Source organism: Sinocyclocheilus rhinocerous, unplaced genomic scaffold, assembly GCF_001515625.1.
Source record: "Sinocyclocheilus rhinocerous isolate Xijiao unplaced genomic scaffold, SAMN03320098_v1.1 scaffold789, whole genome shotgun sequence".
NCBI classification, from domain to species: domain Eukaryota; kingdom Metazoa; phylum Chordata; class Actinopteri; order Cypriniformes; family Cyprinidae; genus Sinocyclocheilus; species Sinocyclocheilus rhinocerous.
In genome coordinates, this window is record NW_015667306.1 from 1,489,292 (window position 1) to 1,515,463 (window position 26,172).

Genomic DNA, 26,172 nt, shown 5'->3' on the forward strand with positions numbered 1-26,172 from the left:
ACAGTGAGAATTAAAGTTACGCCTTCTTTCTTTGCGTTAACATTTGGGCGGCGTTATGCAAATTTTTCCACATAGTGACGTAGACATGTGGGGGCGTGTTAGAATGAGCCATTTTAGGAGGGCGTGGTTGACTCTTAACTTTTATGAAGAATATCTCTTTGGATTTGAGACTTTAGTCTTTGCAACTTTACAGATCTTCTTTATGCACCAAGAGCTTGTAACACTCCAAAGAGAAAGGAAAACTTGAAATCGCATCATATGACCCCTTTAAGTTGAAATGGCCCTCTGAGGTCTGAGGAAACATTTAGTTCAGAAGTCTTTGATGGAAATGAAATTGTTGCACCTCAAAGCAATAACAAAAAGCCTTTTCTCAAATCCAATTACCGGTACATAACGAGTACAGGATAGCTGTACTATGCTCATAGAAATGGTGAGTATATGGAACTGTAGAGAACAAACTAACTCTGGGGTTTCAAGAGTTCAAATACTAGTCTCTGGTAGACATAAACATAGGCTTTGTTTAGTTAGGAAACCCCGTTTCCTTCTTTGACCCCTCCATGTTAGGGTCAGGCATAAATCAAACTCAGTCTGGTCATGTGATTGTGTTACAATACATTTAGTGGTCACATGGTTTGTCTCAAAATAGATTGGTAATGTATTAGATTCCTTATCACTGAACTGAGGATGAGGTGACTTTTAAAGTAGAGCCACCATGCTCACGCACATGCTCACGCTCATTTTAGGTGCTTTATCATCAGCACATGCAAGTTTTACACCTTAAACTTCTACATTTGCATTAATTTGCTCATTTTAATGCTTATTTCATGAGCAACGTGTCATTAAAATGTCTGCAAGTGTTGTTGGAGGTTGGCCTTTCCTCTGCCATCAACACTTTTAAAGGGGTCCTATTATGCTTTTTCACTTTTTCAACTTTAGTTAGTCTGTAATGTTGCTGTTTGAGCATAAAAAAAGATCTGCGAAGTTACAAAGCTCAAAGTCCACTTCAAAAGGAGATATTTTATTTAACAGAAATCCCTTTTCAAAAACTACAACGAACGACTCGTTTGGACTATAACGCATATTTTCTGGGATCTGTGAGATCACAAATATCGACGAATGGGACGAGACCTGGTTGAGCTGCACTAGAGAAGGCAACGAGTGTTATCACTATGTCGGAGACACACTAGCTTTCCCAAGGCAGACGAACTTAGAGTGGTTACAATCATCCGGGTTTAAATCGCGCTCAAATTGATTTGATTTTGACACAATATTTACACTGAAGCTCGCAGGCAGCTATGGTAAGGAGAATTACATTTCCCGACCAGGCGCAGAGTGCTGCCAATCACAACACACACTGGCCCAGCTAACCAATCACAGCACATTTCGTATTTCAGAAGGCGGGCCTTCATTTGATACAGGAACTATTCGAGCCGTTCATGCCAGACTGGGGAGAGAGTTGTTGTAATAATGTAAAATATGTGAAAAATAAAGTGTTTTTCGAACAACCTAGTATGAGAGCCTGTTCTAGTACACCCCCAAAACAAAATCAAGACTTTGTAAAAGAGCATAATAGGACCCCTTTAAATTAAGATACTGTACTGTACATGAAAATTAATTAAACAGTTAATTTTAACATTTAGCATTAAATATTTTCCATTGTTTGTTGAAGTGAAATCCAGTCATTTCAATAGGAATCCACTCAATCAGGAATTTTGCATGAGGGGGAAGATTTCCCCACACAGATTTCACAAGGTTCTTCAAGTTGGTTACTCAGATTCACCGTGTTGACCAACAGAAAGCTGTTTGGTTTGAAAGTTACTTCTGTGTGAGCTGTGCTTCATACATCGCTATGCTTTTAACAGTAGACAATGGACCTTTTTTTTTCCACGAAATTTCACTAATGTGACTTCAGCTTGAGATCACAACCAATCTTCAATACTTGTATGAGGGATTGTTTCTCATCAAATGTTTGTCAGTTTAGGTATGCTGCACACGTAAGATATGTCACCTTCAAAATCTGTCATTGCTACGAGGTGAAATACTTCTGTGACTGCATATAAACTAGCTTCCAAAAATAACCAATCCATGAAGTGATAATGCTCAGCGAAAACTGTCTTTGGTTCGTAACTTTTGCTTTTATCTGTGTGTGATTGCAGTCTCGCAGTGTAGACAAGCAGCACGCTGTCATCAACTATGAGTCCAGCAGTGATGAGCACAAAGTGAAGGATCTGGGAAGCCTGAATGGGGTGAGTAAGAGGGAAAATAATGGAGTGGTGCATTTCTGATAAATGAATGCCACTAATTTTAAAACAACAATTTATATAAACACGATATCTATATTTTTGCAAGCAGTGCATTTATACTGCTTATTTATAACAATAATAAATTATACATTGTAAATTAAGTTTTACCAGTGACCAGGCCACCATTTTCCTACATAATAGTCTTTCTACATAACATGTCACTTGTATCACTTTACAGTCTTTCTTACATATTAAAATAATTCCCGTTCAAATCAATCATGTCCATTTTCTTATTTAGTCTGTTAGTGTGTAATATGCAAGATAATGTATAGTCAGCCAGTCATTACTGTGAAAAAACAAAGGCTATGTTCTTTAACATTTGATTTTTCATTTCTATTTTATGTATATTCAGCCTCTGATTGAATCATGACAGATTCATTTGCCCTTGTTCATTTTAAATGCAAACTGCCCTCTTCATGCTTGGTTCATTTACGATGTGGTAATTCTAAACCTTACATTAGTGATATATTGAGGTGCAGCCTGCTTTTCCTGAGTCTGTACTCTGTATCATGTGTTTGTGTTAGATTATGTTGGTCTGTTTTTGGTCAGTAGAAACTCTATGACTAAATGAGAACTCATGGGGCTGCTCACACAAATTACAACCTCTTCCTGTTGAGTCATTCATTCCTCTTCCTGTCGTGCTTTGGCAGGAAATTGCTATTATAGCATGTGCAGCATATTATCCACCTTTTTTTTTTTGCAGTTTCAGTGCCGTTTACACTTGACCAGGAATCAGTTTTGAGCAAAACTCCACACAACAAGTTCAGACATTGTATGAAACTACCGTATTCCTGTAGTTAAAGTTGGCACATGTTGAATAAAGGGAAATAACTTGCAGTCAGCTGTGACCCCACATTCCAGCACAATATCTTAAGGTCTTTGGAAATTGTAGTAAAGACAGAGGAGGAGATTGATTCAGCTTTTCAAGGGAAATTTTAAACTTGAATGCTCTAGAAAGTGCTTTGTCAGTACAATTTGCTCCCCTTCTTTGTAGGGCTTTGCAAGGAAGTGGCTGATATTTGAGACAGAGCAGACGTTACAGCACATTATTATCACCCTCAATGTTTTCAGACTTTGTGATGTGGCTCTCCCTGTAGTGATGTGTTTAGAGGGATCTGTAAACCATTTGTGCACTGAACTTTTGAAGTTGAACTCGATAAACATGGAAATGTCTTGCTCCCTTAATGAATGGCAGGCTAATGGAGTGTAGTGTGTGTATGGTGCTCTTTAGGTATAGGTACAGTCTGATGGAGATTATCAGATCAAGGAGATTTTGAGATTAAAAAATAAGCATGTTGTTATTACTCAATTTCTAAGATTTTTAAGTGGATTTTTTAAAAAGCCCAGATTTAAGGGATTGACTTGTTGATCTGTCTAATCTTTTGATACTTCAGGAAAGTAAAGCCTTATGTTTTGTGTGTTGTTTTTATTATTATTATTATTATTATTATTATTGGGGGTTCAAGCACATAGCACTGAAACCCTATTGTAATTGTTAGAATGGCCAAGGATCAGCATTATCTCCACATAAAACTGATCGTAAGTCATAGAGACTTGAAACTTGGAGGGATGGTAGTACTCACACAGTCTACAACGTCACCAAGGCTCTCCCCAATCGGCCTGACAGGGGCGCTACAGTGATCAAAAGTACAAAATTGCTCATAACTCCTAAACCGTTAGTCGCAGGCTCAAGTGCCTTATGTCTTTGGATTTCTTGGCTCATGAGAGACAAAAAGCATGCCGATCAAAACGACAAAACGGATTCGATTCGTCACCTGAAATTTTAGGGTATTTTGAATTTTTTGAAAAACCTACTTTTGCGAACTAGTCCTAGGTTTTTGCCCAATCGGAACCAAACCAGTGCAGAAAGATTCTCTGGAGAGTGAATATCAAAAATTATCAAAAACAAAGTTGAACTTTCGACTCACCGTCGCAAAGGGATGCCAAAACTTTTGAAAGGGGCAGGGCCGCTTTTACTAAAAGGGCTATAACTTTTGAACGGAATGAGATATCTTCGCCAAACTCAGAACACTCATGTAGGAGATCAATCTGAGGTCACATGAAAAAAATCGCAGGAGCTTAGCCACTTGGTGACGCTATAAGAGGGAAACAACGAATGACTAAAGAATGGCTATAACTACACAACCATTTGTCCGATCAACATGAAAATTGGTACGCAGTGTCATTGTCCAAATTGCCACAGGTGTCTATAAGGACATTTGCATATCTCAAAAGACATGGCCGCTATTGGCCAATGAATTTTGAGCACCTATTAGACAAGGTTAATGTAGGTTGATCGGAATGAAACTCATTGGGCCTGTTTGATTCATGGCCCTAAAGGTCTGTGAGAAATTTGAAAGAAATCGCCCACTGGGGGTCGATATCGAAGAACCACTGCTCTAGAACCACTGCTGCCAATCAAATGTCTTAAAGCGCTTGAACCCCGATAATCACTGCTTGCATATTTTTTTTATTCTCTGAAGACATTTCAAACTTTGTTGTTCCTGTATTAAATACTACGGATGGGCATTCCAAGCAAAAATAATAGAAAATCGCTGGGTATTATTCGATTATTATTCGAAAATCGCACCCCTCCCCCGCATGCACGCACAAACACCCATAAACAGAGAGAGATGGGATTCACGCTTTCAATCTGTATGATAAACTGTTTAATTCAGAAGATAGGCTACCTTAACTCAAGCCATATAATGATTGTAACGTGCTGAAACATATTAATATAATAAACATAACCAAATGACAACACTTATTAACATAACAGTCCATCGATTAGCATAAATCAACTGCTCATAAGGCTAGGACATTTCCATTTTAAAAAATCTGCAAATCATTCGCCACCATCCTATCAGTCATCTCTCCTTACTCCGTTTATGTGGTAAGTGAACTTTCATGTACTGTAATGTAACAGGCTACCGCTAGCGGCTAACCATGTCCCTTTAGTGGCTCTGTAGAACACGTTATTTGTTTTCAGCGCCTTTCTGAATATGGAATCAGCCACACCTCTAACCCAGTCGGGGGTGTTTGTGGTCCGTACAGAGCTCTTATGTGACATCGTCTCAAGTTACTGTAACCATTATATGCTACGCACGTCTTTTTTTATGCCACGCAAGTCTACAATGTGCGCATGAGACAGTGTGTTCTTCAATTGTCTTTGACAGCTTTTAGGTGCGTTATTGGCAGCGCCATCCTCTGCTTACATGAACGTGTCACCACCGCATCAGCACGGAAAACATGGGGAAATTTTTTAAAGACATAATCGCAAAACCTATTCGATATTCTATAATTAAACCAACTAATCGAATATTCGAAAATCGTGACCCATCCCTATTAAATACCTCATGAAATCAATTTTAGTGGTTTTGTGGCTTTTAGTTAATGCGTCTCTTATGCTAGTTATGCTAGATTTAAAATGTACAATCTTGTCTAATCAAATACTCTCGAAAATATCCCTCTGTCTATTTCAGTCTACCTCAGACTGGCAAATAGCAAATCATCGTTCAAGACTGTAACTAATTAGCTCTTGGTTATTAAAAAAAAAAAAAAAAAGGAATGATGAACTTGAATTTGTCAAGTTAATTTACAGGGTCAAATTCTGTATATAAAACAGTAACTTCATATCCATCATCCATATCACAAAACACTTGACCTATGTAAGGTACAGTACATATGGTGAACTAGAAATTAACTTCTTTGTCAGTGATTTTAAATGTATATTTTAACATTTTATGGACATATTTGGACCAGTATAAGTTGAGTCCACTAAAATGTGAATTTAATTTGACTTTTTTTATTTTCAGACATTTGTGAATGATGTCAGAATCCAGGAACAGATGTACATCACTTTAAAGATAGATGACAAGCTGCGGTTTGGATATGATATCCTTGAATGCACTTGTCATCAGATATTCTTCTGAGAGCCTTTAAGATTTAGTGTTAATTTAGTATTTCAAAGTCCTTATGTGTATCTGTATGTGATTTGTTGGAACTGAATTTATTTACACTCATAATTTTGGAAGATTTAAGTGTATGTGCATGACAAAGAAAAGTAGAAGTACAACTAGAATTATATGGTTTCATATTTTGAGCCCTTTGTGTGAATATGTATAAACATTCAATATGTTTTAGCTGTTTCTGAGACTGTCTTCCTTAACCTGACTCACATACCAACCTGTTCACTGTGGTGCGAGGAGAGCTACATGTGCCAGAGGAGGCTCTGAAGGTAAAACAACTGCTACGTCTCTGAATTAATATAGTTAACAATATACTGGTTCATCAAGATGTTTGCGCTTATATTATCAGAATTGCACATGCAGGTCTTATTTATTTATGTATTTATTTTTTTTATTTATTTTTTTATCTTCCTGAAGTAATGCTTGATGACGGGTTTCTGGCACTTACTGTGTTCTTCTCCCTCCTTTCTGTCAGCATGAGAAGTTCACCAGCCAACTTCGACTGGGCAAGAAGCCCACCTGCGCAGAGCCCTTAAAAAACCCCAAGTCTTCTCCAGACAAAGCCAAAGTGAGCAAACCCGCTGAGCCCATTGCTGAACCAGCAGTCAAACCTGCAGAGCCTGACAAAGGAGATGACAAGATGCCAGGTAAAAACCACCATGATGATGTGAGCAGAAGTTATGCATAATTGTATTTGTGTCTGAAGATTTCGAACCACTTTGTAGATGATGCAAAACAATGTGTTATCTTTAAATAATTTTTTAAAGACATAATCGCAAAACCTATTCGATATTCTATAATTAAACCAACTAATCGAATATTCGAAAATCGTGACCCATCCCTATTAAATACCTCATGAAATCAATTTTAGTGGTTTTGTGGCTTTTAGTTAATGCGTCTCTTATGCTAGTTATGCTAGATTTAAAATGTACAATCTTGTCTAATCAAATACTCTCGAAAATATCCCTCTGTCTATTTCAGTCTACCTCAGACTGGCAAATAGCAAATCATCGTTCAAGACTGTAACTAATTAGCTCTTGGTTATTAAAAAAAAAAAAAAAGGGGAATGATGAACTTGAATTTGTCAAGTTAATTTACAGGGTCAAATTCTGTATATAAAACAGTAACTTCATATCCATCATCCATATCACAAAACACTTGACCTATGTAAGGTACAGTACATATGGTGAACTAGAAATTAACTTCTTTGTCAGTGATTTTAAATGTATATTTTAACATTTTATGGACATATTTGGACCAGTATAAGTTGAGTCCACTAAAATGTGAATTTAATTTGACTTTTTTTATTTTCAGACATTTGTGAATGATGTCAGAATCCAGGAACAGATGTACATCACTTTAAAGATAGATGACAAGCTGCGGTTTGGATATGATATCCTTGAATGCACTTGTCATCAGATATTCTTCTGAGAGCCTTTAAGATTTAGTGTTAATTTAGTATTTCAAAGTCCTTATGTGTATCTGTATGTGATTTGTTGGAACTGAATTTATTTACACTCATAATTTTGGAAGATTTAAGTGTATGTGCATGACAAAGAAAAGTAGAAGTACAACTAGAATTATATGGTTTCATATTTTGAGCCCTTTGTGTGAATATGTATAAACATTCAATATGTTTTAGCTGTTTCTGAGACTGTCTTCCTTAACCTGACTCACATACCAACCTGTTCACTGTGGTGCGAGGAGAGCTACATGTGCCAGAGGAGGCTCTGAAGGTAAAACAACTGCTACGTCTCTGAATTAATATAGTTAACAATATACTGGTTCATCAAGATGTTTGCGCTTATATTATCAGAATTGCACATGCAGGTCTTATTTATTTATGTATTTATTTTTTTTATTTATTTTTTTATCTTCCTGAAGTAATGCTTGATGACGGGTTTCTGGCACTTACTGTGTTCTTCTCCCTCCTTTCTGTCAGCATGAGAAGTTCACCAGCCAACTTCGACTGGGCAAGAAGCCCACCTGCGCAGAGCCCTTAAAAAACCCCAAGTCTTCTCCAGACAAAGCCAAAGTGAGCAAACCCGCTGAGCCCATTGCTGAACCAGCAGTCAAACCTGCAGAGCCTGACAAAGGAGATGACAAGATGCCAGGTAAAAACCACCATGATGATGTGAGCAGAAGTTATGCATAATTGTATTTGTGTCTGAAGATTTCGAACCACTTTGTAGATGATGCAAAACAATGTGTTATCTTTAAATAATGTGAGTATGTAAAGATATATTATAAAACGGATTGTTTTGGTCCTTAATTATGATTGACTGAGTTGCGTTCATGCTGTTGTAAAATACTCATTAAACACACGTGAACTTGTTACATCAGGAGGGACCACTGTGTCTGCTAAACCTTGCTGAAGAACTACATTGCTTAGTGGAATAATTAGCGTTTGTTATCAATACATTATTACATTTTTGTGTGTTTTTTAATCAAACCTTACCAGGTTTATGTTATAATATGTAACGCCATGCCTAACAACGCCCCTTATTAGCTGTTCTAAAATCACTGTAAACCACAGCTTCTTGGGACTTATTGATTTATTTGAGACTTTAACGCATCTAAACACACGCCCATGCCTCTGTTTTCCACCCATCAGCGTGTCAAGGGCGGGTAGCGTTTAACATTCACTCTTATCTCACTGCCACCTGGTTATTTCATCCTGCTAATTGTCAGGCAAAAATTCCCCTGGCCCCCGGCTGGTAAAGTTACATGACGCATCTGTGTGCAGCAAATAAAGAAACTACTGATTTCTGTAGAGAATCAAACCAACTTCAGCACTAGAATAACTGAATCAGTATTATGAACATCGAAAGCATTCCCCCAAAATTAGCTTGAATTAGGACTGTACAAACGGCAAATATTTCAAAAAGGCTTATCATGCATACAGTGATCCCTGTTAGTTTCTGCTCAATTAAATTAAGATTTAATTTTCGGCTGCAGGAAAGAGAGGAAATGGCACATAATATCAGAGGAAAGGACAGTAAAATACATACATAGCTACATATAGTGTTTATACCTCATGTACATAAACTCTCATGTTCTCAATAGCAAAGTAATTTTTTAAAATTCTATAACAGGTGATATAGCTGCCTTGCACAGGGGAACCCCACTGTATGGACAGCCATCTTGGTGGGGCGATGGGGATGCAGATGATGAGAATTCATTTAAACAAGAGAATAAAACATCTGGAAAGAAGCAGGAGAACAGCGGGACAGGTAAGATATCCCAGAATCCTTTTAAACACTCTGCTTACACAAACGTGCTTAATTAAAAGCTAAATTAAATAATTAATTAAAAGCAAAAGTGCTTACACAAACTGCTTAATTATACAGTAACAGGGAGATTCTTATTAACACATTTTGAGCAGATCTGCACCAGATAGAGGACAATTATGAAGAGAATGAAAAGTTTGAATTGTTTGCTGTTTAATCCAGACAAAAACTGTGTGAAATTTGCTTATGATTGAAGCTGGCATATTCAGTGTACTTTGATCTAGCGGTCTGGAATCCCATTAACTTGCTCCGTATATGAGTAATGGGATTGTAGATTACCGAGGCTTTGCCACAGCAGGACATCACACATTTGCTACAGACACTAAACCAGACAAGTGTACTCAAAATAGTCTTTTGATACAGCAAGAAAAACATATTGTGATGTGATTTTTGTCATATTTAGACCAACTAAATACCAGTTTGCTTTTTGTGAAGTCAGACTATCAGACATAAATCATGTAATTCAATTCAAATATTCTATTTTGTATTGGGTCATCTATATTTGAACAGAGAGTTTACGCACTGTAACCCACTGTAGCTTGATTATAACTCCACATGTAAACGTACTGAATAAATGCTACATTTCTGAATTATGAACATGTATATGTATATAACAACAGCTATCAAAGGCAGAGTAAGTGATTTCTGGTAGCCAATGTTGATATTTGAAATCACCAAAACAAACACGCCCCTACCCCAAAAGAGTCTTGCCCCTATTTTGATAGCTCCGCCCCACATATACGTACGCAACCCAGGCAACGATTAGTTCTGTGAAACAAAGCAAAACCAGTTTTCTAAAGTGTTTTTGAAAAATCACTTACTCTGCCTTTAAGACAAAAATAACTATAAACATGAGGCTTTTAGGTTTCTTTCTTTATAATATGTGCCACTTTTATCGTTGACTCCAGAATAGAGCATCAAAGCCCAGAGATCTTACTCGTGCCCTTGAGCCCTCTTAATTTAATTCACTCGAAACAGCACTGTCTCTATTCAGAGAAGCAAAATCTGCTCCCAGAAGAAGCCTTGTTTCTTTCTGAGGGAATGTTGGGTAAATATATCTCTGAGGGGTAGTGCTGGCTCACTGAGTGGCATTGTTTGACAAAACCTTACAGTGTTATTCAGAAAAAGAGTACAGACTCAGGTTCAGAAGACGGCGGAGATGGCAGTAGCTCGAAATGAATCAGCATTATTTGTTTCAGGTTTGATAAACTTCAGCGCTGCCACAGAGTGAGAGAGAATCAGTCATGCAACAGTCCACCACATCAAAGTGCCAACACCTCCCAAGGCTATTTTAGGCAGCAGTCAAGGCTGGTTTTTCGATGGCAGGGACTCACAGGCCAGCATAGGAAAGAAAAGGGAAGAGAATGTAAAGGGAGCCGTCTCCCTTAAGAAGTGAATAGGTTGATTTGTAGACAGGCCCAGCCCCCTCCATCTCCATTGTGAGTGTCACAGAGGCGTGTTTGCTTTCTCTTCTGTGACACCAGTGCCGCTCATCACAGAGGCAGCCACACATGCTAGATTTGTAAGTATTTTCAGTATTTAAGTTTTTGTACTTTATTAAACATAGTTAGTCTTATGTTAACTTTTTAGTAGAGGTGCAGTTTTACTTACAAGGCCTTGTGCCTCACATGAACTTACTTGAGATGTATTGTCAAAAGTTCTGCTAAGCAGATGTGATATCTGTTTAGTGGTAAAAAAACAAAAAAACAAAACAAAAGGAGTTAAGTGGAATTCTAATAGTAGTTAGTGCTTTTCTGTTGTATTTTGCTGCTGATGGTTAATAATCTTTTAAGTCCGTCTTATAAGTATCTCTTAATATAATAGCTTAAAAGAGGAAGTGCAAAAGTGTTTTTAAAAATAGGAAGTTTCAGCTGCGCTCTGATAGGTTGTGTTGTGCAGGGTATTAACTAGACATGACTTTTGGTAAATTCAATTTACTAGAGTAATTGTGGAAGTTCGAAGTCTGATTCAGATGCATTACTGATGATGTCACGAGGACATCATATTTGGAAAATGTTGCTGTGTCTGTAAATGGCCCGTGCACCTGTTGCTAACAATAGAGAATGTACTAAATTACTAATATTTATTTAAATTAAGGTTTGAAGTCACGCCTCAATGAAATGAATGAAATGTTGTGCTATAAATATAGTTAATCAGTTTAAGTGAGAGAATCTAAATCAGTGGTTCTCAAACTTTTTGCTCCGTGACTCATTTTTAGGTTTCAAAATTCTTACACGCCCTCTCTACCCACATTACGGGATTAACATACTATTTAGTACATTTCATTATTAATTCTTTTCTTTTTTTTCAGTGTATACATTAATGCCGTGTTTAAGAGACATTTGTTTTTTTTGTCTTAATGTAGACAAAAGCACTAAATCCTGTGCTGCAGAAATAAGTGCAAGCAGACAGTAACTGCAGTTTAAGGGTGTTCAGTTAGTGTCATTTCTGTGTGTTTACCTTTGTAGCTACACCACCATTCTACCATTTTTCAAAAGAAATCATTTAATTCGAATTCAAATTGGTCAAAAGTGACTTAAACGATAATATGTATTTAATATTTTTACATATTAATATTTTAATCAAAAGCTTTATATATATATATATATATATATAAAAAGCTTTTGTCATTTCAGTCATGTCATTTCTGCTTATTCCAACTAATAGATTTTGTCATTTCAGTCATGTCATTTCTGCTTATTCCAACTAATAGAATGAAAACTGGTAATTCAGGGTGGCATTAGTCAGACAGTTTGTCATTTCCAAAATTTAGCACCATGTCTGGGGTGTCAGAGCATCTGTCCTTAGCCCATTAAGTTGTTAAGGTGCCATTAGCCATCCCATTAATTCTTGTCATGTGACAGATATTAAACAGTGGCTTTGTCCTGACAATGATTTAAGTCCACAGTCTTGATTTATAGCAAGCTGATCTGATTTTGTTGATTTTGTGCCGGCGACCCTTAACTCATAAATGGTGATCCTTATTCTTCTTCTTTTTTTGTGGCCCCACAGAGAGCAAAGAGACCAAGCGAGGTGATAAATCAAAGGAAAATGGTCTGGGGCCTGTAGGCGCTGAGCCCAGCTACTTTGAGATTCCCAGCAAGGAGGGACAAATGGCACAGAACAGCATCCATGAGATCCCAACAAAGGACACTGAGGGCACTGGGGCTGCAAAATCAGCCACGGGCAATGCTGGCGCACAGGCCAACACCTCATTCACCATTGAGTTTGATGATACTTCCCCAGGCAAGGTCACCATTAAAGATCATGTGTTGCGTCCACGACCTAAAAATTCACCTCACATTGGCGGTAAAGACCTCAGCACCCTGCAGGCAGCCATCATGGCCTCTGAGAGCAAGGTGGCTGACTGGCTTGCCCAGAATGACCCTCCTCTTGTGAGGCGTGAGTTCAAAGAAGAGGACAGTAAGAGCATCAAGAGTGATGTGCCTGTTCACCTCAAGAGGCTTAAAGGTACGCCATTACACATACATTTATTCATTAAGCAAGTGCTTTTATGAAAGCAACTTATTAAATGAGAATAATACAAGGAGAAGCAATAAAACCAAGGGAGAATGCAATACATGTAGTGCTACCATAGCAAATTTGCAAATTTTATAGCAAATTCAGCTAGAGCTGAAGTGTAAGTACAAAAAAGTTTGTTTGTTCCTGGTTTAAAGGAACAGTGCACCTAAAAGTTAAAATTACATAAATATTTTTTCGCCCTTGTGTCATTTCAAACACATATTTTTCTGTGGAACACAAAAGTATAATTTTTTGATGAAACAAAGCAGTAGTTCATAATGACGAAGGGCTGTCAATGTCGAAAATAAGGAGCAAGAAATGAAAAAAAAAAAAAAAAAACTTCTGTCTCTTGAAGATCTGTGATAAATTTTAGTCTGGTCCTCAAACAAAGCTAAGACATTATTCTTTGCTACCCCACATTTCTGTCCAGAAATTAAGAATGGTGCATTTTGGCAACAGTGACACTCATTTTATATCTGAACATTCATTGACATAGGCCTTTATCTGTGAACTCATGTGTCTGTTTCTCACATAAAACTATCCATTGGCATCAGAAGTCTTGGAATACAGTGTGACAGTGTTAAAGGGGTCATATGATGTGATTTCAAGTTTTCCTTTCTCTTTGGAGTGTTACAAGCTCTTGGTGCATAAAGAAGATCTGTAAAGTTGCAAAGACTAAAGTCTCAAATCCAAAGAGATATTCGGTAACACTTTACTTGAAGGGGTGTGCATAAGACTGACATGACACCTTCATAATCATGACATGACACCTACATATTCATGACATGACACAATATGAAGGAGGTTTTATGCATGTTTATGACAACTGTCATTAAGTGTCATTCGCTCAGTTATGTAATTTTTAATGCAAAGATGACATCGTTTGAGATGTCTTTGTTATGGGCTATGGTTAGGGGTAAGGGTAGGGTTAGGTTAGGGTTAGGTCAAATAATGTCATATTTGCATTAAAAATTACATAACTGAGCGAATGACACTTAATGACAGTTGTCATAAACATGCATAAAAAACCTTCATATTCATGACATGTGTCATGTCATGATTATGAAGGTGTCATGTCAGTCTTATGCACACCCCTTCAAGTAAAGTGTTACCAAAGTAATTAATTACTAGCTACTAATTACACCGTCAATGGTGTAATTAGATTACTCTCTCCAAAAAGTATTGCATTACTAAATTATTACTAATTGCTTTCTAAATCCCATATCAACCTTGACCAGTTGAACAATACAAGACATGAACACTGCTCTTTTAATTTTTCAAAGAAATAATATAAATTTGCATAAATTATTCTTGAACTGACCAAAGTACTGAAAGGGAGAAGGTTAAATCAAAAACACACACTTTAACATTAGATGCTACATTTTGATGTTAAATCCACTACTGTTTTATTGTTCTATAGTATTTAATGCAATTACATCAGAAATAATTAAATTACAGAAAAATTAAGAGTAATCCCTTATTTTTCTTTCAAAGGAAAAAGTTATTAAATTACAATAATTAATTGCTAGTAATGCATTATAAACAACACTGACTGTAACCAATTCCAGTTAGTTCATAATTCTTTAACTGACAGTCATTCAACTCAGACTGTCAGGCTTTAAACGGAAGTTTCCGTCTCGTAATTCCAACTTTATAGTGCAATCATGTGTTCTCAATTTGTACCTATGATCATTTCATATCATTTGAACATGCAAAACACGCAATGCGGTGGTGAGTTTGGCAACATACCATTTGAATTGTTTATCTTTGCGTCCTGCATAGTGCTTCACATACTTCAAAAGAAACGGAGTGGCCAGTTTTCAGTGTACACTGCGCAGTGTGGTCTATGCAGTAGCCTACACCAGCTGTCCATTCCAAACATAGCCGACGACTTCTTTTTGGGTAGTAAAGAGTTAAAAGGTGCTCTAATGCGTCACGCAGGTGCCTCTCAGCGTCTTAAATTTCAAAGACATTCAAGAAGTTATCACTGTGCTATATAAAATTTGCACACACAAAAAAAGAGCGGTTGGGCTTTGTTTACAAGTATATGAAATGTTTAGCATTAGGGTCGAACCCGCAACCTATAATCTCCCAGCACTGATGAACGTCGCGCTCGCATCGACCTCTCCTCCACTCCACAAACCTCTTAAACGGATCGCACACGTCCTCCGCTATAGCCGGGGTCCCCACTTACTTGTGCCCTGTTTTAAGCATCAGGGAAATGACTGCGTAGCTTTTCGACCCCTGGGACGTTTTCTTTTTTCGAAAGGAGTTCTTATCGTCTGGATATGTGGTGGATGCTGTTTCCCAGATGGATCTGGTTTTTGTTTGGACAGTTCTGCGTCTTGCGTTTGGACTTGCGCGCGAGAGCGATGCCAATGACCCTGTCCAAAGTGGTTTATTCTCACGCGGGGATGTGTCCGAATGAGATGAACCCGAACTTGTGGGTGGATGCCATGAGCACCTGCACGCGAGAGTGCGAGACCGACCAGGTGAACTTAAGCCGCTCCATTCCAGCATGTCACAGATTGTAAGTACGTTTTTTATATTTAAAGAGTTTTTATATTTTATATATTTAAAGCGAGTTTTTTGGGCAGTGTAGAGTAGGGCTTGTTGTTTGTCATTTCTCTGATCACAAATGCAGACATGGTTTTATGTTTACGCAGCGCAATGCAAGGCAATGCGTAAAAAGACAGTATAAGTCATTATTATCCATAATTATGTCCCCACTGGATGCAATGAATGCCTCGTTTATAATGGGTTTTCATGTTTTTGAATCATCGCTCCGGCCTGACAGGGCATCATCACAATATGGTAAGGGCGTAACATTTCCGTCACATGCTTGAGGTATTCGGCCAATCACAACGCACTGGATATCTGGCCAATCAGAGCACACCTCGCTTTTTCAGACCGATGAGCTTTGTAAAAATCGACGTGTTTCAGAAAGGCGGGGCATAGAGGAGAAACAATAATGTACAGTATGTGGAAAATAATGTGTTTTTTTAACCTTAAACCGCATAAACACATTTCATTACACCAAATACACAAAATAATGTTATTTTTAGCAACATCATATGACTCCTTTAAGGAATACTTTTCAGGGTTCGTTTTTGTCCTTTTTGGAGCTTGACAGCATCATTGTGTGATAACATGATTCTTCCAAAAATGTTTACTTTTGTGTTCCATGGAAAATATAACAGCATGAGGTTTGGACCAACATGAGTGTGGGTAAATAATGACAATTTTGGGGAGGTGGAACAGTTTTTAATAAGGCTAGTTATAGCAGTTAGTCATGTGATTTTCAGATGGTTTTTTTTTTTTGATGATTGCAGTGTTCAAATAAAAGTTGGGTGTTGGGAAGGTTTTTGAAAGAGACCTTATACCATGCTGATGCCTCCACTAGGTATCCGCAGAAAATTCCCTTGTGCATTTAATGTCTCACAGCCACAAAGGAGTTTTTAATGGTCAATTCAAATGAAGTTGAACTTATATGTTTTTTAAATAATTTAAAATGATGCATAGGGAGTTCACTTATGTTTCATCTTTTTAAGATTGATTATTTGCACTCAGAATAGATGAGCAAATGACAAAAGCGGTACATGGTGTACATTGTAGGAGCCTTAAAGAGAAATTAAAGGGAAATGACATTGACTTTTCTGTGCCTCTGTTCTTCACCTCTGCCATCCTTGCAGTTTAAAAATGTAAATGAGCGGCGTTGTGGAGTCTTAACCGTGATTTATTTCTTGAATATTTGACACAATTAAATGGACAGAATCATAGACTAACCAAAGATGCCCATCATGTGAGACATGACCTCTACGATCTCATAGCCATCCACTCCTTTTCATTAGCTAGACTGCTGACTTTCATTCCACTTAAGATTTTTCTGAATTTCTCACAGCTGTTAAAGGGATTCAATAATGATGACATCAGATTGTACTGAACTCTGCAACCAGCCAGTATAAATGGGTTGTATAGCATCAGCTGAATTTCCCATTCCAGAGGATTATTATGTGCCACCTAGCACTTTTAAAACCCTTTTTCCTTGCACCCACTGACAGAGCTTAGCAAAGAATTTGGTTAACGCTCCACTTTCTCCTTACACTCTCCTTAAGGAGCCATTTTTCTAACCGTAGCAGAACTGCTTCGATTCTATTGATCTGTTCTGTTGATTAGTCTGCGTGGTGGTTTAGCCAGGCTTTGAGATCTACGTTTGTACAAGACCTGATTCCATAAACAAAATGATCTCCTTCTATGGATCACCTGGGATGCTTCCCTCTGGTAGGACTATTCATTGTAAAAACTGCTACATGCTGCTTTGGAAGAGGAAAGGCCACTCTGCTCGCCATCGTGTGATTCTGTAACGGAATGTGTGCTAATTTATGAGGAGCGTGTGCTTTGCAGGCAAGGAGCGCTGACAGCAAATCCACGTGTGAGCTCTAAGCAGGACTGATTATTGGTGAAGGCTAGTATAGACTATGCGGTCTATCCAGTCTCAGGCGTGGTTCTTTTTTTTAGTGCTTGTGTTTGCGGTTGTCTTTTGGAAACTGCGTTAGTGCTGTTTGTTTTGTTGGGCGAGATCTGAGAACTGGTGAGTTGGATTGTTGTTTCGATTGTCCACTGGTGAGTTGGGTTTTTGTTTTGATCATTTGAGGGCTGGTTTCTTGTGTGAGGTGGGAAATAGCGTATTGGAATTTGGAGAACTAGAAAGAGAAACTGAGACCTAAATATTATCTCTCAGCAGAGTTATAGTTTTTCGTTTAGTTTTTTTTTTGTTTTCAATTTCAGTTGAGTTATTTTTAATGGTGTTGAAATTGTTTTCATTCAGTTTATTTTGACATTCATTTAAAAAAAAAAAAAATTCCATTGTTTTCCATTGCACCATACTCAACGTTTTACATTTGATCAAAGTTATACATTTTAAGTTTTAGAGTCATTTATATTTCAAATTCAATTTCGTTTGAGGCCATTTGCAGAACTAATTTTCGTCATATTTTCTTTGCAACGTTTAAGCTGCACCATTATTTGTTGTACCACTTCACTGCATTCTAGTACATTATTGTGGTGTAATGGATTTCAGATTTACCCGCCCTTAAACGTCACTTACAAAAAGCTATTGTTGTGTTGTATATTGATCAGATGACCCTTCCTGTCTAATTAAATACTCAGTCTGAAGTCAGGATTGGGAGGTTAATTAAATCAGACAATCCAGTATTGATTGAATCTATGAGAATATGAAAATCTCTTTAATCTCTCTTTAGGTTTTGTCTTGTTCTATTTCAATATAAAAATTTTATTTAACTGCGTTTTCAGCATCAATACTCCAGTCTTTAATGTCACATGATCCTTCAGAAATCATTCTAATATGCTGATTTGGTGTTTAGGAAACATTTCTTATTATTTATTATCAATGTTGAAAACAGTTTTGCTGTGTTTTTAGGTTTCTTTGATGAATAGAAAGAAACTGTTAAATGAATAGAAAGTTCAGAAGAATGGCATTTCTTCCAATTAGAATTATTTTTTATAACATTATAAAAGTATTTACTGTCACCTATTTAATGTGTCCATGCTGAATAAAAGTGTGAATTTATTATTATTTTTTAAAATCCTACTGACCCCAAACTTTTGAACGGTAGTTTACATTATACAGAGCTTGAACTAGAGGCATTGAAACAATACTAAAAGTTAATTCCTGTATTTGTATAATTTGTGTTTGCTTGGTGTTATCGGACTAGTTAGAGTAAATGCAGTCTGACTCATAGAGGGCTGGTGGGGCCAGCTCTCCTCATTCAAAGAACATGCTGTGCGATGCAGAAGAGCTGCTTTGTTTCACGGTTTGTGCGTGAAAGGCCACTGTTGGAGTGGTGTAGTTGTTTCTCCCGGTCTCCCAGAGCAGAGGCTGTCACTTCTGACTGCATGCTGCTTCCTCAGCCGACCAAGCTGAAGAATAGACGCCCCCCTCCTCCACTTCTTATTTCCTCGCCTTTTCTTTCCTGTGTTCTCGCTGAGAGTAGGCTTAGTTAGCGTCCAGAGACTTAACCGGTTTTGTAGTCCACTGTAATGCCTCAGGGTGAATCGTATGGGGGATTTGTGTTAGCCCTGGTTAGGTTTGCATCTGAAGTTGCACACTTGGTTGAAAGCACTGCCCTGTTCTGTGTGCAAATTTGCCATAACCCATCAAAACGATCTTCCGTTACAGGCAGTAAACACGAGGATGGCACACAGAGCGATTCCGAAAACGGCCTAGGATTGCGATTTGGCAGCAAACGCCACGCCGCACTGGAGGAGCGCCTGAGAGCCGCAGGAGTGGGCCGGGTCAAAACAGAGGGGTCGTCTTCTGTGAGCCGCACAGCCTTCATGATCGAGTTCTATGACGAGGATAACCCTCGCAAACGGCGCTCCTACTCGTTTTCACAGACCGCACCGCTGCTCGGAGGCATGGCAGGGGAGGGACTTTGCCCTGCACCACCCTCACGTCCTAAGGTCATCGCCACGGCAGCGGACGGCAGCAAGGGCATGTCATCGTCCCTAGCGGCGGTCGCCCCCACGGCTGCTCGACTCCTGCTCAAGCAGAGATCAGAAAACCCAAAAGGGGTGCAGAGCCCTGCCACTACCTGTCAACCCAGTCCCACAGATGAGGCTCAGAAACAAGACGACGACCAGAGCGACAAGGGAACATACACCATTGAACTGGATAAAAGCAACGCTGAGGAAAAGGAGGCACGCCGAATGATCAATAAGGTATGAAAACTAACCATAACCCTGGTTGATTATCATAATGAATGTGAAATATTGTGAAATGATGGTGTTGTATAATGGGTAAAGCCAAACCATGATCTGTCACCATTGTATCTGAACTACTTACAGTGTTATTAGCAATACTGAATTAAATCAAATACTTTATTAATGAATGAATGTTCTGATGATCTTATCAGGCAGGAGATGGGAATGATTTGTGTCTCAAAGGGATAGTTCACCCAAAAATGAAAATTCTCACCCTACGAGTCCCCATTGATTGCATTGTGTTTTTCCATACTATGGAAGTCAATGGGGGCCGGCAACTGTTTGGTTACCAGCATTCTTTTGTGTTCAGCAGAAGAAAGAAATTCCTACTTGAGGGTGAGTAAAAGATGAAAGAATTTAAAGTTTGGGTGAACTATCAATTTAATGGGCAGTTTTGCAGTTGTGTTTAAATATTGTCTGTATACGGACATGTTTCCTTTTGTTAAACACTTACCCAGTTGGCTTGGTTTGTGGAGGATGGTGGTTCACTGTCATCAAACCTCATCACTCGTCACAAGACTCACAGATTAACATGGGAGTCACTTCCCTTTGTGAGCAGTGGAAGAAAAAAAAGAAAAAAATACTGTAGATAGCACTAAGGCTGAAATTGTGTGCAAACAATGTTTGAATTGAGTCTGGCTTTATTAAATGCATACATTTAATACTCTGGGTTATAAATTAGAGGTCAGAATGTTTAAGGAATATCAATACAACCTTACAAGCACTGTAATGATCCTCAACATGCTCTCTTGAGTGCATTGTGAATGTTGTAATTGTCCTGGAAATGTGTCACTGAACATCAAGCAGTTTGAGTGCATCTTGCTGTGAAGCTCTCTGTCTAATGGCTTTATAACGGCTCTCATGTGGCCAACCAATCAACTCCTCCTTTATTCATTTTATCTTCAGGGAGTTTTAAAGCTTTGCCTTTTAATGCACGTCTGTGTGCTATTACTTAGTGTTTATGAATGTTCATGCATTTGTGTCTAAAATACAATTAAAAACATAAGAATGTTGCACATTTGGTTGTTTTCAGCTGTAAATGATGGGTGAATAAAAAGTGCTTAACATTTTTCAGCCATCTGGTGATTTTAAGTAGATATCTCGATATTTACACTACTGTTCAAAAGTTTAGGGTTGGTAAGATTTTAAATGTTTTTTCAAAGAAGGCATTTATGCTCACCAAGACAGTAAACAGTAATTTTGAAGTATTATTACAATTTAAGATAACTGTTTTCTATTTGAATATATTTTAAAATGTAATTAATTTCTGTAATTAAAGCTGAATTTACTCAAGCAGTCAATACTCCAGGCTTCAGTGTCACATGATTCTTCAGAAATCATTCTAATATGACGATTTGCTGCTCTAGAAACATTTCTTATTATTATCAATGTTGTGCTGCTTAATATTTTTTGTGGAAAACGTGATTTGTTCAGGATTCTTTGATTCTTTAACATTTTAAATATCTTTTGATGAATTTAATGGGTACTTGCTGAATAAAAGTATTTAAAAAAAATCTTACTGACCCCAAACTTTTGAACAGGTAGTGTAAGTTTTTAAGAAACATAAAAATGAAATGAACAACCAAATTAAAAGCAGGTTAAATTAATCTCAAAATAATTTAAAATATATGGTGAATATTGAATATCATCCAGCCGTGATGGATGGATCAGTAAATAGTCAGGTGGATAGACAGAAATATTAGTTTTATATAGACTGACTGTCAATAAAGCTGACGTAAGTTTACTTTTTAACAACATTGTGTAGGTGTCTTTATTGAACTGACATTAATACTTCCTGTTTGTTCCTTCCTAAGATGTTGTTCTGGCTCTGTTGCTATGGAGTCTGTGCAGCTGTGTTTATTTGAACTCTTTTTGCCACATAGGTGCCGCCATTGTGTCACAGCTCGCCAATAAGAGCAGCAGCTCTTGATTCTCCTGCATGTGTTGTGTTTGTCATGTGTAGGTGTTTGGGGTGGAGGACTCTCAGGATCCTGGTTGCCCTGAGCAACGAGAAGCTGGTGAAAAAGCAAAGGATGGCAAGAAGCTCAGCTCCACTTTGTCTGAGGTAAAGACTTAAGTGCTTTTATAACACGTCTGCATCATGTTGTCATTTGGAGTGTCTTTTAGATTAATGGTTTTGCATGAGCTATTCTGTGTTATAAACTACCATTTATTTTATCCTTTATTATCTTATCATTATGTATTTATGTCATTTACATCTGTCTTTTGTCAAAGTAACAATGACAGGTTTTCATAATTTGCAACAATGTTTATTGATATCATCAGCAGATTCACGTGCAACAAAAAACAGGTTGTTTCTAATGTGTTTCTAATGTGTTTTGGACTATGACTACACCAGTTGAAACTGCATTTCACATTCTAGTTTGAATGATTGGGTTTAATGTTACATAGAAAGGACTTTCAGGAATACTGACACAGTGCTTTGTCAGTCACTCCCTCCACTGACCACTTCCTTGTTAGGTTGAAAACTGGCCACTTGCTCACTGACCCAGTTTGGGAATGAGAAGTAGTAGTCTAGTTCCTTAAGGCAATATCCAGACACACACACACACACAAGAATAAGACTATAAAAGAGTCCTTGTTTTAAATCCTCATTGTGGATCCGTGCCATGTTTACACCCAGTCTTCACTCTAGCATGAGCATAGACTCTGAGTCTTCTGATTATTGTTGTTTAAAGGGGTCATATGATGCTTTTTCAATTTTTCCTTTCTCTTTGGAGTGTTACAAGCTACAGGGCATCACAGTATGTTAAGGAGAGTAACATTTCCGTCACACGCTTGAGGTATTCAGCCAATCACAATGCACTGGATAGCTGGCCAATCAGAGCACACCTCGCTTTTCAGACCGATGAGCTTTGTAAAAATCGACGCGTTTCAGAAAGGCGGGGCATAGTGGAGAAACAATAATGTACAGTATGTGGAAAATAATGTGTTTTTTTAACCTTAAACCGCATAAACACATTGCATTACACCAAATACACAACATAATGTTCTTTTTAGCAACATCATATGATCCCTTTAACTGTTTTAGTGGTGCTTGCTAAGGCTAACATAGTCAAATCAGTGTAGTTTGTTTGGAAAAGACATTCTAAATATAATGAAGACTCCACATCATAGCAAAAAGCCAATGTATCACACAACCCATGTCATCAGCTCTGCAGGACTGGACCACAGACAACTATTGCAGGGGTAATTCAACTGATTAGTACTGACTAGAGAAACATGTTTGCTTCATTTATAGAGACTTGTGGAAGATTCCGTTGCAGTCGGCAGCCCTCGCTGGGTTTCACAGTGGGCCAGTTTAGCTGCTAATCAAACGCGAACAGACCCAGAGGGCTCTGGGGCAGAACCACCAGCTTTTGTCCATCAAGAGCGAGGTAATTTACTGAATTGTATGAACACATAAATGGTCTGTAATATCGCCCATTAACTGGTATGGTACCCATAAATGGTACCATCCCTAATTTAATTGATAATATCTTAGCGTTTAATTTCATTCAATTCAGCATTTTCATTATAATCACAATTTTGTGATCCACTATTACTTATGTATTCTTGATGTATATGTACACTACTGTTCAAATGTTTGAGGTCCATAAGATTTTTTGTAGTGTTTTTAAAAGAAGTCTCTTTAAAACAGTAATATTGTCAAATATTACTACAATTATAAATGTTTTCTATTTTAATGTATTTGAACATATAATTTATTCCTGTGATGGTAAAGCAGAGTTTTCAGCAGATATTACTCCAGTCTTCAGTGTCATAGAATTTTTTTATGTAACATTATAAATGTCTTTTGTTTTGTTCTATTTAATGCATCCTTGCTGAATAAAAGTATTACTTTTCTTTAAAAAAAAAATTCTTACTGAGCCCAAACTTTTAAACAGTACTGTATATATGGTCGCATTTCTATAATATGTATTTTCTTTTCTCACTTCAGATGGTGATGCATTTGAGGCTAGTATCTCTATCAAGAGCACCGGCTCTACCACTTCCAGCCAAGCTGAGCGCAAAAGAAGGACTCTTCCGCAGCTTCCCAAAGAGGAAAAGATCAAGCGCTCTGAGATCGGTGAGAAACAGGACACAGAACCCCAGGAAAAAGAAAGCCACAATGACCATAAAGGTGATGGCGAGTGCATCGGCACTCCAAACAACAAGGATGTTATTTCTAGCCAATCCAAGAGCATCCAGCAGGACGGGAAGGCAGGAAAACATTCATCTGTGCGTCCCTCGGGAAGTGGAGAGAGGAGAGCATCAGAGGAGAGTCGCAGGAGGCGTTCAGAGGACAAGAGTAAAGGAAGTGATGGGGAGAGGTCTGGGAAGCCACTAGTGAGGCAAGGTAGTTTTACAATTGAGAAGCCCAGCGGTAATGTCCCCATAGAACTGATTCCTCGCATCAACCGGCAGAATGGAGGAAGGGAGCGAAGTGACTCGGTGGGCAGCATGGACACAGTGACTCTTCTCAAGGACACTGAAGCTGTCATGGCTTTCCTTGAGGCTAAACTCCGCGATGAGAAAAAGTTGGACCCGGTAACACCCCCAGCCTGCCCTTTATCCCCCGAATCTGATATCGACACGGCCAGCACGGTCAGCCAGGCGGCAGCTGAGGGTGATCGCAAGGCGGTTCAGAAACGTCGATCCCTCAGCAGCCTTTATAGAGAGAAGAGCAATGCGAGCACGGCATCGAAAACCACAACCAGCGCAAGGGAGCGTCTTGAGAGGAAGACAAAGACCAAGACCACAGAAAGCCGCTCAGATACTCGTCGTTCAGTACAGACAGCCTCCCGTGGCCGCCAACCATCCCAAGATCTCACTGATGACGATCAGACTTCCTCGTTACCCATCTCAGACATCCTGTCCTCGGACCAGGAGATGTATTCCAGTCGCTCACACACCAAAGGTCACTTCACCTCCACTGATGACCTTCTGCAGTCCAAGCTTGATACCAGCAAATCTGCAAGGTCTGCAAAGCCTAGCAAGACATTGCAAACTAGCACCGCGGCCCTTGCGAAGCAGGCTGGTCTTCCGCAGCCCCGTCCCACGAGGGCATCCCTGTTGCGCAGGGCTCGGATTGGAGACACGTCGGACACAGATCAGGCGGATGCGGACAGGGTCTCAGTGGCGTCTGAGGTGTCCACCACCAGTTCCACTTCCAAACCACCTTCGGGGAGGAAGGCACAGTCACGCATCGACATGCTAGCACAACCTCGCCGCACCAGACTCGGCTCGATTTCAGCACGGAGCGATTCGGAGGCCACGGTCAGTAGGACCACGGCGACACGTGTGTCTGCAGAGACAGCGCTACGTCTGGGCCTGAGAAGCACAAATCAGCAAGCACCAGACAGCAAGCTAACTGCACGGATGAGGGCTAATAGTGTCTCCAAGCTAGCGGACCCCAAGCCAAAGACAGCACCTGTCAACAGCACCCCATCAGGTGAGGAGGAATATGATAGTTATATTAATATACTCTTTCGGCTGCTGCATGATTGGAAATGTTACTAGGCAGATGCCAAAAGCAGAAGTGAGGTGATTTGTTTTAATGCCAATTTGAGATAAAGAAACAGGTCAAAGTATTGTGTTTATGTAGTCTAACTGACTAGCACAGTTCCACTTTCCTGCACAGTTCAGCTCCAACCCTAATCAAACACTCCTGAACAAGTTAACCAAGGTCTTAAGGATTGCTAGAAAGATACTGACAGGTGAGTTTGATCAAGGTTGGAGCTAAACTCTGCAGGAAAGTGAACATTGAGGGCCAGAGATGAGAACCCCTGATTCCTGACCTCAAAGGCTCAAACTGACTAAAGAGAGGATGAGAACTATCTGCTAGAATACTCCTCACCACCTTCTTTGTCCTTTCAGCGTAGAGTTGTGTTAAGGGCTTCTGTATCCTACCTACTATTTTACTTGCCATTACCACAATTCTGGACAGTTTGTTCTTTTGGACTAATCGGATAGTCAGGTCTATCTAGATAGTTTATATCTAGATTTTTTCTTACATATGATGAACGATGAAAACATTAAAGGGATAGTTCACCCCAAAAAATAAAAATTCTGCCATCATTTACTCACCCTCATATTGCTTCAAACCTGTATGAGTTTCTCTCTTCTGTTGAACACAAAAGAAGATATTTGAAGAATTTTGGTAACCAAAAAGTAGAGTAGAGTATATCTTTATTGTCCACCAAGGTGGACATTTTTCTTTGGCTCACCAATACATAAAAAGACTAAACAGACAGTTAAAAAATACATAAAAAGGCTAAACAGACAGTTTATATATATATATAT

General features: G+C 38.6%; 1 protein-coding gene across 3 annotated transcripts in view; it reads left to right on the forward strand.

Annotated features, from left to right (window-relative positions):
• Positions 1 to 26,172, forward strand: part of LOC107733772 (centrosomal protein of 170 kDa-like) — a 49,566-nt gene that overhangs the window by 13,102 nt on the left and 10,292 nt on the right. For 2 of the 3 annotated variants that reach the window (XM_016545564.1, XM_016545565.1), the window contains exons 1-8: positions 7,930 to 8,007; positions 8,214 to 8,385; positions 9,367 to 9,504; positions 12,574 to 13,032; positions 19,283 to 19,824; positions 21,830 to 21,931; positions 23,129 to 23,264; positions 23,828 to 25,321. In XM_016545564.1, coding sequence (XP_016401050.1) covers positions 8,379 to 8,385; positions 9,367 to 9,504; positions 12,574 to 13,032; positions 19,283 to 19,824; positions 21,830 to 21,931; positions 23,129 to 23,264; positions 23,828 to 25,321 — 2,878 coding nt within the window. In that variant the 5' untranslated portion in view covers positions 7,930 to 8,007; positions 8,214 to 8,378. Of the gene's footprint in view, positions 1 to 2,156; positions 2,247 to 6,118; positions 6,198 to 6,481; positions 6,541 to 6,746; positions 6,919 to 7,929; positions 8,008 to 8,213; positions 8,386 to 9,366; positions 9,505 to 12,573; positions 13,033 to 19,282; positions 19,825 to 21,829; positions 21,932 to 23,128; positions 23,265 to 23,827; positions 25,322 to 26,172 lie in introns of those variants that run through there. The other variant, XM_016545566.1, reaches the window with a different exon arrangement.